General features: G+C 33.7%; 2 protein-coding genes across 3 annotated transcripts; both read left to right on the plus strand.

Moving 5' to 3' along the window:
- The first annotated feature begins 260 nt into the window (after positions 1 to 260).
- On the plus strand, positions 261 to 3,784 carry LOC145304544 (uncharacterized). The gene is made up of 5 exons (XM_080146450.1): positions 261 to 407; positions 812 to 950; positions 1,534 to 2,336; positions 2,851 to 3,019; positions 3,159 to 3,784. The coding sequence occupies exons 1-5, from the start codon at positions 382 to 384 to the stop codon at positions 3,246 to 3,248; spliced, it is 1,227 nt and encodes a 408-aa protein (XP_080002576.1). The 5' UTR covers positions 261 to 381; the 3' UTR covers positions 3,249 to 3,784.
- A 4,681-nt stretch (positions 3,785 to 8,465) lies between these two features.
- LOC145304674 (uncharacterized) lies at positions 8,466 to 14,760 on the plus strand. Of its 2 annotated transcripts, none has more exons than XM_080146610.1 (10): positions 8,466 to 8,501; positions 8,891 to 8,942; positions 9,828 to 9,895; positions 10,146 to 10,210; positions 10,831 to 10,968; positions 11,342 to 11,480; positions 11,747 to 11,815; positions 12,834 to 12,943; positions 13,289 to 13,450; positions 14,144 to 14,760. In XM_080146610.1, the coding sequence occupies exons 2-10, from the start codon at positions 8,917 to 8,919 to the stop codon at positions 14,597 to 14,599; spliced, it is 1,233 nt and encodes a 410-aa protein (XP_080002736.1). In that variant the 5' UTR covers positions 8,466 to 8,501; positions 8,891 to 8,916; the 3' UTR covers positions 14,600 to 14,760. The 2 variants fall into 2 exon arrangements, with proteins under 2 accessions (XP_080002736.1, XP_080002737.1); XM_080146611.1 differs by having other exon boundaries at positions 8,492 to 8,511; positions 8,893 to 8,942.
- Positions 14,761 to 15,485: the final 725 nt, after the last annotated feature.

Genomic DNA, 15,485 nt, shown 5'->3' on the forward strand with positions numbered 1-15,485 from the left:
TCAATATGCCCCCCCCCCCCCCAATCTGTAAGGGTTAAAAACTTTGGGTACTTTGATTGGAACTTTTATTAGTTAGCAGTGTATAACTTTTTCAACCATTTAATTAAACCACTAGACCATTTGGGGAAAAATCGTCAAGCAGATTTCTATAGCTAAATAAAAAGTGGGATGTGGAATGGTAACTTTATGACTTATGAGGATACTGCTTAGAACATAACTCATTAGGTCCGGATTAGAGTACACATAGGTGTAATAGGATAGAGGAAGAGAAAACAACATTAATGGAAAACATTGTGTACACATATGTATAAATACACTGCCAACCATGGTTGAGCTTTAGTTACGCATTTTCACTGAAGGTTGTAACAAGAAATCATCAAGATGCAGCAGTACAGCGGCTCTTACAGGTACACATTTTTATTTGATGCTTTAAAAATATCAAACAAATTGGAATTTTAGTTTTGTACTATTGGTTGGATAAATCTTACTATAAATACACAATGAACAATCTAACCATGTTATTGGTCATAAAGTGTAAATTTGGAAGAGTATCATTTAGGTTTATTTAATTCTTTCATTTAACAAGTCAGTTATGAATAATATAATTTTTACAACTAAGCTTTCCTTCAGGAAATTATATCATTTTAATTTAAATGGATTATATTACTGGATTGAATCATGTGATTCAGCCTGCATTGGAACTAAATATAAAACAAAATCGTTGTCTGCTAAAATTTTCCTTTGTAAGTTGGTGATATGATTGTGTCTAATTGAGTATTTAAAATAATAACTTTATTATATATAATTCTAGATTGGCATGTTGTGAAAACAAAGCTGCTGTTATAAAGGCTTGGTTCAACAATGCCGTTACTGACAAGGATGTAGAGCTCATGATGCACCCGGACAATCAGCTCACCACTAACTACTGCTTCTCTGCGGATGGAGTCAAGGTAAATTTTATTGGGGTACAGTCCCTTTTGTGGCAATGCCCCTTAGGTGCGTTTCGTCGTATTTTCACAATAGCTTTAAGGTTAAATTAAGTTAGATTAGGTTATTAAGTAGATTAGAATTAGGGAAAGGCTACTGTGAAAATACGACGAACTGCCCCTTAAGAGGCGTTGCCATGAAAGGGACTATATCCTCTTATTGTACATATTTACTTACATTCTTTCGATCTAATTAGCTTAGTTGATTTTAGACTTTTTAAAATTAGAATTTGTACCAATGTAAATTATTTATCAGTTGTTCTGTTAGATTGATCTTTGACATCTGATTATTTTGCAAATACATGAACTTACAGGATGATAAATATTTATTGTTTGATGTATTTTTGGTATACATATATTTAGGGTTTGCTATTCAGCCAATTAATTTTATTTGAAATTGCCGAAAATTAAATATTTTGTTGGATTAAAGTTGTAGTAAAACTTGTTTTTTGGGGTAACTGAAAGGAAAGTGGATAAGAAGGGGAGAAAAAAGAATCACATTCCCTTTTCCCTGGGTATATTAATAAACTTTTCCATATATTTTAAGGGTTCCATGACCATTTCCATGAAGCCGGAATTCAATTTTGACTTTGATGCCAAGTTTGGAGCTGAAAATACCTTTAAACAACCATTTGAATGCAAGACCATGATTACAGTGAAGGGAAATGTTCTGAAAGATGTTACCACCTACAAGGATGGGTCAGTTTTGACATCTGTCAATACATTTACAAGCCAGGGAATGTCCTGTGTTGTGAATGGGGCAGCTGGACACATTGGCAACATGTTCTTTGAACGCTGTGATGTTGACATTTGTGGGTTCTGGCTTATGGAGAGTCATGAAAATATGGATAAGGTTATGATGGAAGATGGCAATCTGTCTGCTGCAGTTGTTGCTGATATGATGGATGGGGTGGCCCTGAGAATCACTGAAAGCGATGGTTGGTACACGATGACTGATTACATTGGAGATTCGTCAAAGACACTGCGTTTCAAGATGGGCGAAGAATTTGAGATAGAGGATGCTGCCTTGGGTTTGAAGGGTTCTGAAATTATTACAATGGCAGGACCTGGCAAAACGATGATGGTGTATAAGGACAAAACTGGCAAGAACTCTGTCTGGGAAGGAACTGTCACTGGTGATCATATGATTTTCAAGGTGACCAAGCCTCTCAACACTCAAACTGGAAGCATTACATACAGGCGGGTACCTGATATTCTTGGTTCTTGGAGAATTGTTGCTATGGATAATGCTGAGGCTATCATGAAGACCTGTGGGATACCAGATGAACAGGCGGCACAGATGCTTGCTGAAAGACCTACTGCTTCCATGGAATATTTGGGCAAGGGCAGGTAATTAATTTGCAAAACTTTATTGTGTGTCAAATATTTAAAACTATTTCAAAAATTAATTCATTTAAATATTGGATCTACTGCAGTTCACGGTAAAATACTGCTGGTAACGAATATTGCATAAAATCTATGAATTTTAAAGGCTGCTAGCTGCCAAACGGCTGAACGTACAGATCATATCCGCACACCATTTTAAACGGTATAAGATGGCCTACAAATAATCTGGAATAGCCAAGATCCAATGATGCACAGGGAAAGCTTCACTGAAGAAAAAACGCGTAAAATAGGCCTTTTTCTCGCATTTCTCTGCACTGCGAGATAATTATGCATTATTGATTTATGGCTATTCCAGATTATTTGTAGGCCTTCTTATGCCGCCTAATACAGTGTGCGGGCATGATCTGTACGTTCAGCCGTTTGGCAGCTAGCGGCCTTTTAAATTCGTAAATTTTTGGCAATATTCGTAACCAGCAATATTTTACCGTGAACTGCAGTAGATCCTAAATATTTTTAGATTTAAGTACAGCAGCACCTCTGCCATGTTCCCCGATCCAATTGTCTGGAAGGACGGTGAAGAGTTTTCTTTTAATGCGGCTGGTCACAGTTTCACAGAAGTCAGGAAAATGACAAAGACTGGTGAGGTGGTTTGCATCAAAATGGGTGGAAAGAACGTGATTGCTAAGGTAATATTGATTTCAAATCAATTTACAATGCTTTTAATAAAAATAGCCCATTTTTAAACAATTTCATTAAATTTGAGAGTAAAATAAGAGCTTGCGTAACCTCCTGTATTAATTTTTAATAATTTGACAATTTATTTAGTCTAAAGTTGGAAAGAACTTTATGACAATGGAAGAAACAGTTGAAGGTGAACCTGGCATCAAAGCAACCATGATATTTGCCAGAGTTTGATATGCTGCAAGTGCAATTAAACAATACTTATTTCTCGCATTGTATTAAGAACACCTTTCCGCAGATGTAAAATGTACAATTCTAAGATTAAAACCAGTTTTTTTTTAGCCCTGAGATGCCGAAGTCACGGGCTTAATAAGCTGGTTTTAATCTTAGAATTGTACTATTTTACATTCGTAGAAAACTGGATATAATACAATGCTAGATATATTTTTTCCTATGAATGAGAACCGGTTCTAATCCATTGGATATTAATCGGTTTTGAATGAATATGAGAAAAAGGATTATTTGCTTAATATCTTGCCTTCATATTTTTATTTTAAAAATTTGTTGATCTAACCCTAATTTGAATTGTAAATTAAGCAAGCAATCCTTTAAAAACAATTTGCCCTGAAAAAATACAAATAATTATAATATTCAGATTTCTAATATGAAATTATAATTATAATAACAGTAAAAAAAATTATTTGCTATATAAAAAATAAATTTGCCTTTTAAATTGATATTCAATTCTAATAAATATAATAAATTTTTAATGTTTTATTCCTATTATATTTTTCAATAGATTTGTATTGCTACATTGTAAAATAGTTTAGAACTGACAGCAATGATTAATTTACAAAAGTGTGTTGATTATTGTTGGGTTTTAGGCAAATTTTGGGCTTAAACCAAAAGGAAAAAATAAAATCCAAGTTTTTTTTAGCATTTTAGGATGTTACCTAACACTTGGTACTTTGGAATAGATACATGTTTCATTTGTAACCATTCGTATTGATAATGGGCTTAATCCTATGAAATTTCTTAGGCTAGCAGAGGATTTAGGGTTCCAAAGTTTTAATCTAAAGTAATAAGGTTGCCTAAAGCTAAAGAGAAATATCTTGGGGTGGTTGTAGGCTATTTTACTAATATTTTCTGCTCATTCCCGAAAGACTATTGGCAAAGCAACTAAAAACTTTCAATCTGTGGAAGGCTTAGGAAAACGTAATCCCTAGGTTAGCCTATCAAATTTTATAGGATTTAACTATATATAAATCATGTAACCTTTAGATACTTAAGTATCCTTTATAAAAGTAATAGGATGTCTATTTGTCTGTCAGTATCAAAGGATCTTGCTAACCGCTGACCGATATTGTTCTCCTTTACAATGTAGCTTCTCAAAGGTTCTGGGTAGGTTCATAACTATTTTTGGTGAGGATACCACCAACTAAAATTACCACCACCCTCCCAAGAGAAATACCCCCTTAATTTTTTTCTTTTCAAATTAAATTTGGAAAAATGGGGTTGTCGACTTCCCCCTCCCTCTACTTCAAGTGCCCTCTAAGCCTCTAGGGGCGTAGTCGCTAGTGAATGAATAAAAAATTGTTAGAAACAATATTTATAAAATTTTACAATATCAAAGTGTTAGCTAAAAGAGAGCTTTACTCTCACTACACTTGACATTTATCATGTTTATACGGGAACTTGGACTGTGATATTGCTACTGAACAAAAACTTTCAGGTATAGTCCCTTTCCTGATAACGCCTCTTAAGGGGCGTTTTGTTGTATTTTACTGTAGCTTTTAATGGGTTATTTAAGGTTAGGTTAGGTTATGTAAGGTATGGTGATTGACCCGCAGGGTTAGAGCCCGCCTCAGTTAATTTCTGCAAAACTTTTAGGAGAAACTTCTCTAAAATTTCCTTTGCTGTCCGTCCATAAGTACGTCCTTAATTCTATAAGGGAAATGTGATTTTCTTGGATGTTATTTTAAGAGAGACAACTGAAATTCGTAGTGAAAAATTCCCTATACTTATAAGCATCCAGCATATAACTTACTTGGTCCGTCGGACTGTCGTTCAAGCTTCAAAATTCATAAAATTAAATATTTATCTTTTAACAAAGATTTCGTGATTTTTAATTCATATATTATTTTTATTAATACATATTTAAAACAAGGATGAAAACATCTATAAATAGCAAAGCAGAAAATAGAAATTAAAAAAGGAACGAAAGGAATGAAAAGTCATAGAGTAGATTCTTATTAACCATGGAAATATACACAGGGAATTCAGAAGCCCAGTTTCGACAAATTTCTAGAAAACATTAATGCTTACCATTCACAAAAAAACAGAAATGACAACATATGTATCAAAAACACGATAAGAAACAAGGCACAAAAATATTATGGATGGACAAACGGTTAATAAGCAGCTGTTCAGTGGTCAATAAAAAGAAAAAGAGAGAACAAGATAATTCCTCATTTTTATTACATCACATGGACCATTTTTGACACAATTTTAACACAATTTGGGCTTTGTCCTAAATAGCAGCCGAGGAAATCATATTTCTATATTACAGGCTGACTGATGGATGAACGAACACACAAAGTGAATTTCAGTTAAAAAATATTAGAATAAATGCAAAATGTTCAGAAAAATTTACTTAAAATGATTCACTCGTCTAATTTTAATAGCAGCGGAGAAATTCAATTTTTAAATGATTAATGTTAAATATGCCCACAAGTAATTGAGCCTTTTATCTGAAATATCAACTGAGAAATTCCTATTTTAATTGTTGTTTCGATGACTTTTTGCAATATAGAGAAAAGTGCCACTAAAAAATATTCTAAACTGTGGAAAAGATTGAGGTTCAAAAACTTTTGCAGTAAACATATCTTAATGCTTCTAAAGAGAAAACAAATAAATCATAGTTTACACAACATCACTTGCAATACTAATGTTCCCGGCGTAATTTTGCACCCCTTTGGAAGCTCTGGAAAGTGTCATGTGTGACGTCATAAAATTACGTCTAAATCCATAATTTTTTAGGGGTTTCCTTTCCCACTTCTTCTCTCATCCCTTCTTTTTTATACGTATTTCATGACGTCACACTTCACACTTTCCAGCGCTCCCCCCTTTGTCTCAGAGAGGTGATGGTTCGAATCTCAGCCAAAAACTACGCCGTTATTTACCATCATATGCGCTACATGGAGAGTTAGAATAAGATGAAATGCCGTGGTCCAAGGAAATACCATGCAATGTTAGGAATTTTAGACAAAGGCAATGCAATTTAGGTTGAATTAACCTTGACCACCAACCCCCCCCCCCAAAAAAAAAATGTTTGTACATCCTTGAATATGTTTGTCCTTGTATTTATAATAAAGCATAAAGCCTACAGCTTTCAAAAAGGCTTATATTATTTTTTTTCTAAAAGAGGGATAAATCACACCCCCCGTCACAGCCACCAACTCAAAAATAGAAAAAAACTATGTACAAAAAAAATTCGAGGACATTGCATATATGTTCATAAATCAATGTTTATTCTATTTTAAATTTTGATTGTTAGCGCAATATGTATTTGTGTAGATTTGTTGGATCAAATGCAATATGCAATTGAGGAGAGGAGATTTGTTTGTATCTCGGCTTAGCACTGCGTCATAACTAAAGATGTTAACAAAGGTTCTACCGATGCTATGTCAAATGCAAGACATAGTCAAACAGGTGCAACTCATTAATATGCACAGTTGTGACTTCCAGACAAGTTCCCAAAGTTTCATAATAACGTTTTCTTATTCGTTGGCTTCACTACATTGGGGACTTAAATTTTAATTGGTTGATTCATTATGTCGAGTGTTCAAAGTTTCTACCACTATACAGAATGGGCAATTTTGTGTATCATCATTGGGGATGTGCATCAATTTATCGGCCATTGTCTTATCCTTTTAGATCTCTGCTGATTAACACTGAAATATGAAGCTTTGTCAGGACTTGATCCAATCTGTTCAGTCTAACTCTTTTTATTAAACTGTTTTCCAGGGATCTTAAGGGATAAGACAATGAACGATGTATTGATAACAGAATGACCCCCTCTGTAGATTAAAATTATTGATTTAAAAGTATGCAATGCACACTACTGATTTAAAACAATTAATAAAAAACACAAAGAATAAGATAAATGGTTGTAAAACTTTGTGTACCAGTGTTATTTATAGCCCAATGTCCTTTCCCTTCCCTCCCTGATGTTTTCAGTCTGTTATGAAAACATTGTTAAAAAGGACATCTCTCAAAGTAGATGGTGTTTCTGAAATGTGTATAAGGTCCCATTATCTGTGATAGCAATAGTTATCATCTTATAAACAGCTTTCCGCGGATGTAAAAATGTACAATTATAAGGTTAAAACCATTTTTTATGGGAAGGCACGGGGAAAAAATTACATATATGGTTTTAATCGCTACCTAACTTGATAGAGTAAGGGGAATTCCTTGGCCCAAAACAGGCGCAATTCATTACCAGACAAAAGACGTGCAATCAAAGAATTGCTTGTCAACTCAAAGAAACTTCAGGTGTCATTTAAGATCTATCCCTACAAAACATGTAACTCAGTAGAAAAGTAGGTCATATCATTTGACAACATACCATAAATAATTGGTTCTGTTCTTTTTAATTTTGTGTATTTTGGGAAAATAATCTGAATAGCCTCTAGAGGATGGGATACACAATTAAGTCCTATTTTGGTTTATCTCTGAACCAAATGTTGGTAATAAAAAAGTGCAGGATTACGCAGTCAAACGTCCTACTGACAACAGACTCTTTAATTGCTGGACCTTTGTTTTGAAGTCCTGGTATTAAACTGTGCATGTTTGGCCCAAGGCATTCCCCTAACTATCTATATCGCGCATTGGACATAGCAGCTGAAGGAACTATGAAGGAGATGAGAATCGAACCTATCACCTGCCCGATAACATAACAATTGACTACCTGGTATATAAGATGTGTCTGTGTGTCTGTACCGAAGGATCTCGCTAACCTCTGAACCGATCGGGTTCTCCTTAACAGGGTAGCTTCTCATAGGTCCCGAGAAGGTTTATAACTATTTTCTTGGGGGATGGGACACCCCCAACACCCCCCCCCCAAAAAAAAAATGAAAAATTACCCCCCCCCCCATAAAAAAAAAGATTTTGAAATTTTTTAACTAAAATCAAAAATTATGTGGTGAAGCACCATCCCCCCCCCAATAAAAAAAAATGTCCACCTCCAAAAACTTTTTCTTTTCTAAAATAAGAAATAGGGTTATCAAATTCGACTCCCCCCTCTTTAAGTGCCCCTAGAGGCCTCTAGGGGCGTATCCGCTAGTATAAGATATAATCATAGGCTTGTTTTATAATTTTACTGTTTTGCAAAAATACCTGTATAATTGTGCGGGCAATACAAGTATTTATATCCTGTGCATCAGACTAGAGATCATTCAGTAGTCAACTCTACTTTCTCTCTCTTCTAGGAATTTGGGTCTTTCTGTAATATTTTTATGTTTAATTTATTTTTTTACTTTTATATATAAATATTTTGATAACTAAATTAACTGAAACTAGTGGCTCTGCCTTTAAAAGCCTGTAAGGCACTTATGATAGAGGTAGGGGGAAAATTTTTTTTTGTTGGAGACACTCTCCTCCGAAATAGTTATAAACCTTCCCTAGACCTATAATAAGTTTCGTTGAAGAGGAGAACAATATCGGTTCAGCGGTCCTCACTACAGACAAAAAGCTTACTACATTGCATAATAGGATGAGCAGACAAAATTTATTTTGTAAAGAATATTAATAGTATTTCAATTTAGTCAGCAAATTAATCTTTATTTAATTATCAGAAATTGACCCATAGTTCATTCAGTTCTCATAACCCAAACAATCCAAAATGGTCTTTGTTGGTGGAAAGTTTAAGTAAGTCTTGTTTTATTTCCTGCAACTGTGGCGTAACACGTAACGCATCCGCTCGTTGTCGAGAAGGTTATAGGTTCGAATCTCAGGTGTGCGATAAAAATAGTTAGAGTAGAGGGAATGCTTTGCCCTAAACAGGCGCAACTCAGTAACATGCACAATTAGGACTTCTCAGACAAAGGTTGTGCAATCAAAGGGTTTGTTGTCTGTAGGACGTTTAGCTGCATAATCATGCACTTTTGTAGCAAGATTTGGGTCAGAGACACTCCAAAAATAACACCTCTAGAGGCTATCCAGGTTAAGTCTTGCTTTAATAGTTTAAAACCTTAATAAACACAAAAAAATTATTAGCAAAGCTAGTCTATATTTCAATTTGTCTGTCTGTCAGTCCATACCACTATGGGGATAATGTGGTTTTCTCGGCTGTTATTGAAGATCAACAAATGATATTTACGGTGAAGATTCCTATGACATATTGGCATCTAGTCTTTATATAGTTTTTTGAGGTTTTGTGATTTTCTTTGAGTTTTGCATATTCTCTCTCTTTTTTCTTTGTTAAGACAACTAAACATTAACTCTATGACTTACTTTGTCCGTTTAATTATTTTTTTGTGCTACAATACTTCATGGATGTTGTCTTCCTTGTTATATTAGCAATAATAATTCATAATAAATGAAATATAAATACTACATGTATTTCTAAATTTCTTTAAAATAACATTATGAAAAAAAGGACTTAAAAAAAGAATTTTAACAAATATATTATTTGGTAATTTTAGATTTTTTATCTTTTTGGGGGGGCTATGCTTTTCATCTGCCCAAAAATATTTAATTTTAGATTTATTTTGCTTGTAAGCTATACCTTATTCCTGGTTTACATTCCTTTAGGATGGTTGTTGCTGAAAACAAGCCTGCTGCTTACAATGCATGGTTCTATGGTTCTGGACTTTCTCCTAAGGAATAAATACTTAGAATACAATAATTATTATTTCAACTATGAAACTGATTGCCATGCTGAAAAATCATATATTGTATCATATCGTAGACAACTTCCCATTAATAATGAAATTATATTAGTTTTGTTGACCCGTGCCTTAGGCTACAAAACTGGATTTAATCTTATATATTTTTTTTATTTTAATATCTGAGAAAAGCTGACAATAATACGATAAATTACTATTCTAAGCATTTAAACGAATTGGTGATAGGATATGGAACGTGTAATGAGCCCAGATAATATTACTTTATTTGAATGCAGCCTTACTGATAATGTAAGTTTTAACAAAGGATTACTTGGATCTTACACCAGATTTTTATGTTCTATAATAAAGTGATATAAGCGGGCTAAAATAATAATAATCTCCCCCATCCCCCTTACTTTATCCCATCTCCTTTCCTCCCACTGGATAAATGGCCTGACCAATAAATGCGAGGGATATTGCAACTTAAATGAACGACAATTTTTCTCTTGCCATAATATCCACAAACCACATTTATTCTACATCTTTAGGACCTATGAGAAGCTCACTTTAAAGGATAACTATATCAGTTGAGTTATTATAAGTGTGCATATACAGACACACATCCTGTTATGTTCTATATAAGAACTAGCGGTTACGCCCGAAGAGACCTCAAGTGGCACTTGAAATGTGTTTTTTTATTTCAAATTTTTATTATTTTCAATTTGTTTGTGATTTCTCTTGGGAGGGTGGTGGTACCCTCCCCCAAAATAGTTATAAACCTTCCCGGGACCTATGAGAAGCAAGCCTGTCAAAGAGAACCCGATAGGTTCAGTGGTTAGCGAGATCCTTTGGTACAAACAGATAGACAGACAGACATCGTTCTACTTTGTATTATAGATAATTTAGTCTTATACTAATTTTCATTAAAGGGTGCAAAGAGTGCAATTTCCTTCTCCCTGACACCTGAATACAATATGGCCTTCGACTTCATCTGTGGAGAACCTGTTGAGTTTGGAGCTCCTTATCCTTGCAAGTCTGTCATGACTAAAGTGGGATCATCTTTAAAGGTAATTTTTTTCAGAGGGTAAGTCAGGGATCTAAAGGGATAAGACAATAGTCAAGAAAACCAATCAAAAATTAATATAAGTCTTCAAAGTCGTTAAGCCAACGGAAAAGAAAACATTATTTTAAAACTTTGGGGACTATAAACAGCATAATGTCCCCTCCCTCCCTGTAGGGATATAGCCCCCTGCAGGGGCTAGGAATAAGAGGAAAGCTAATGTGAAAAAAAACGCTAATTTGTTTTCTTTCCAAAGTCTACTTGTTTTTACTTTGTAGATCTAAATTTCTTCATATTTATCGAATTAAAGTTCAAAATGAAATCTAATATGAAATCACATATGAATAAATTTTGCATATTTATTTATTGTATGATTTTAGGAAGTTGCAACCTACGAGGATGGTACGGAGTTTATCTATGTTTCATCAACAACCACTCAGGGCTTGACAACCAAAATTTCTGGAGCAAGTGGATTTATTGGATCAGTGTACTTTGAGAGAGTCCAGCCAACTGTAGAAGGTTAGAGATATTAACTCCTTAGAAGAAAGACAATAAATCTAACTGAAATTTGACAAGAAAGAATTTTTAACATAAAAATATACCTGTTTACTACTCAAATTTGGTAGGCAATTGAACGTGGATCAACTATAGCAAATGTAATTTAATCCAGTTTTTTTTTTTATAGATTTAGTTCATTTTGTAGAGTAAATCTAACAGAAACTCAATCAATTGAAATTTGCTACATTACCTTTTCATATTTCATACAAATTGATTTTATCTGTCAGGATTCTATGTTGCTGTGAGCCAAGATTTGGAGAAGATGATTGCTGAAGATAGTGGCTGCTCTGCTGCAGGTCCAATTCAATTTCCCGTTTTGCTTCAGAACCGATTAATATCCGGTGGATTAGAACCGGTTCTCATCAATATGAAAAAAACTGTTTTTAGCATCGAATTATATCCAGTTTTCTACAAATATAAAAATCTACAATTATAAGATTAAAACCAGTTTCTTTGGCCTATGCCTTTGCCATCTCAGAGGTAAAAAAATGGTTTTAATCTTATAATTGTACATTTAATATCCACGGAAAGCTGTTTTAATGCAATGAGAGAAATATTTATTCTTTTATTAACATCTAGTGTTACATAAGTAGAATCACTTAAAGTATTTGACTCAAAGACTAACTCATTACAAGTTATCCTATTTAATAATGTTGTGAGCTTTTTTTGTCTATAGCGAAAGATCTCGATAAATGCTGAATAGTTCTCCTTGACAGCAAAGCTTCCTATAGATCCAGAGAAGGTTTTTAACTATTCTGGGGGAGGGTATCTCCACCAGCCCAATAGAAAATTACCCCCCGACCAAAAACAAATTGTCTTTTACTTTTTCAAAAATAAATGAAAATGGAAGGGGGTTCTTTAAGTGTCCCTAGAGTCTTCTAAATAGTAGAATGGCCACCGCTAGTATAATATATATTAGAGTTCACTTAGAGTCAAATCTAATATTGTATATTAGTAATTATTACATTAGATACAATATTTTATTTTGCAATTTTCCTGAATTGATCATGACATGATAAAAATTTAAAATTTAACCAATTTTTCATGAGGGAAGCTTCATGTGTGACGTCATAAAAATGAGGAATGAGAGGAGAAGTGGGAAAGGAGCCCCTAAAAAAAGAAATGGATATTCCCTTTTTTTGACGTCACACGGCTGATCTCTTGAGACACTTTGTAAAGCTTACCATGAGGTCATGAATATGAAATCAATATATCTCCTTCGTCTTTTTGCAATGTAATTTTGTTATTAGTAACATAAATGATCATATCTTTGTTACAAATTGATAATAAATACTTATAGTTATATATATTTAGCTGCTGCTGAGATGTGCACCGATCTTGCCATGAGGGTCACAGAGAAGAATGGTATCTTTACCTACACTGATTACCTGGGTAATGGAACAACCAATACCCAGTCCTTCAAGGTATTCTTCTCAAGTTCCCCTGGAGGCACCTGAAGCAAGCAAGGGAATTAACCTTCTACAATTTTATTTTTGTAAAGAAAAATGTCTAAGGTTGTTTTCTATTTGTGGGTGGAAGTAACTTCTTACAAAATAGTTATTAACCTTCCCTGGGCCTATTAGAAAAATCACTGTTAAGGAAAACTATTTTGGTCCTGCAGTTACCAAGCCCCTAAGCGACAGTCATACCAACATCCAATTGCTTTAATAAGTCAGGTTTAAAACTCACCGCCCCTTTTTAATTTCTGTTAATTTCAAAGAGATATTTTAGTTTTCACAACATAATTATTTTATACATTTTTTTAACAGTTGGGACAAGAAACCGACATGGTGAATAGCGCACTTGGCTTGAATGGAAAACAATTGATGACAAACCCAGCCCCTGGTCAATATGTGATTGCCTATCAAGATGCAAGTGGAAAGAATTCTATCTGGAAAGCATCTCTTGAAGATGATATATTTGCATTTACAGTAAGTGTTATTTTCAGAGAGAGAGGGGACAATGGGCTCTATAATACACAAGTCCCAAAAGTTTTTAATAACGTCCTCTTATTCGTTGGATTAACAATTTTTGGGACTTTAGTTAATTTTGATTGATTGGTTAATTAAGTTGAGTGTTTGGCTTCTTTTTAACCTTAAATGACTTTGTAAAATTACTTTTTTTTTATAAGAATCTTTTAGAATCTCACACTTTCAAAGTTAACAACATAAAAAAGCTCTACCAATAAGTTAATGCAATTTGATAGATTTAATCCTTTAACTGCTATGCACAGGCTATGTTAATGGTTTCCACTAAAATTTAAATATGTTTTGCCAAGATATTTGAAATATTTGTACTTCTCTGAATGTTCAAAATTTATAGATATATTAAAATTCTAAATTTTAAAAAATCTATATTCTTATCTTCCATTGTTAAAATTTGATACAATAGAGCACTCTAATATTTTTCAAACTTTAGATAAAAATAATTTAGTCAATTTAAATTCAATAAAACATTTTCAGCTTGGGTCTGATGTGTATTAGGATCAGCGAGATATTTTTCTCTTTATTTAAGATCTTTTCATTTCCTTTCAACCTCCAGTTAACATATTATGTTTTTCAATGCAAATTTAATTAGGTACATTATCTTTTTTTATTCCTAACAATTCATTGTAACATATTAAGGTTGAGAAGCCTATGAATACAACTGGTGGAAGTGTTACCTACAAAAGATATCCAGATTTCATTGGCAGCTTCAGAAATATCTACACCAGTGGAGCAGCTGCCTTCTTCAAGGCCTGCGGAGAGGAGGAAGGGGCAGAAGCCTATGAGAATGATAGGTACACTTCAACCACCAAGTATTTGGGCAAGGGAATGTTTGAGTGGTCTTCTGACTCAAAAGCACTAGGAATGGACCCCGTTGTTTACAAATTCGGACAAGAGTTCAGCTATGTTTGGGGAGGTCAAACGGTTTCTGAAGTCATTACACCTACAAGGGAAGGTTTGGTTGGGACCTACAAAATGCCAAATGGATTGGTTGGCAAATTTAAAGCAGTTGTTGGACAAACCTTCATGACTCTTGAAGAAACTATTGATGGAGCTTCCGGTGTAAAGATGAGTTCAATCTTTATTCGTGTTTAATCTGACATTGGCATCATCATTGGTTATTTATATGAAATAAATCAATGATTGAATTGCAAGTAGTTTTACGTAGATTTAAAGGAAGGAAAAACTTTTTAAAACACTCAATTTTATTTGTTACCAATGTAAAATTTAGAAAATAAAGCTATTTTTGCACAAAATCTTTATTATTTGGTTCTTTAATGTCCATTATTTATGTATAAAAGTAAAAGGTTGTCCTTATGTAGCAAAATATCCGTTAAACAGTTTACTGATATGGATATCCTTAACAGTGAAACGTTCTATAGGTCAAGGAAAGGTTTATAGCTATGTTGGGCGAGGGTAAAACCATCATCCTAAGATGAATCGCCTAAACCAATACAATAAATATTAAAGGTTCACTTCTATTCGCATACCAAAATATTTAAAGCACCGTTAGAGAGACTTCTTTTGGCAAAGTTGATAGTAATAGTAGGGTGAAACGTGCTGATTGGTCAAGTAGTTTTGGCGCCATGACCGTTTAGAAATGTCCGGTTTTATTTACCCCACCCTGTATATACTTGTTGTATTTTTCTATAGAATAGCCAGCCCACGCTAAATATTTTAATGATTATCTAAATTAAGATTAAATAGTTTCATAAAAAATCAATATTTATACAGAAAACAAGGATGACAACTTCCATAAAAACGAAGCTCTGAAACGGTAGGACAAACATTAACTCTTGTAGAGTGTCAGGACAGAGTGAGCAAACTATAAGTGTATAAGTTTTGACAAAATTGTACGTAACTTTGTTGCATCTTTAGGATTTCATTATACAGATATTCCGCTTATGATATTGTAATCGATCTGTTATCCTTGGAATCAATATCATTATGGCCTAAGTTACAAAAAGTTAAAAATTGCAGC

Source organism: Acartia tonsa, chromosome 13 (assembly GCF_053477335.1).
Source record: "Acartia tonsa isolate MP-2025a chromosome 13, ASM5347733v1, whole genome shotgun sequence".
NCBI lineage: Eukaryota > Metazoa > Arthropoda > Copepoda > Calanoida > Acartiidae > Acartia > Acartia tonsa.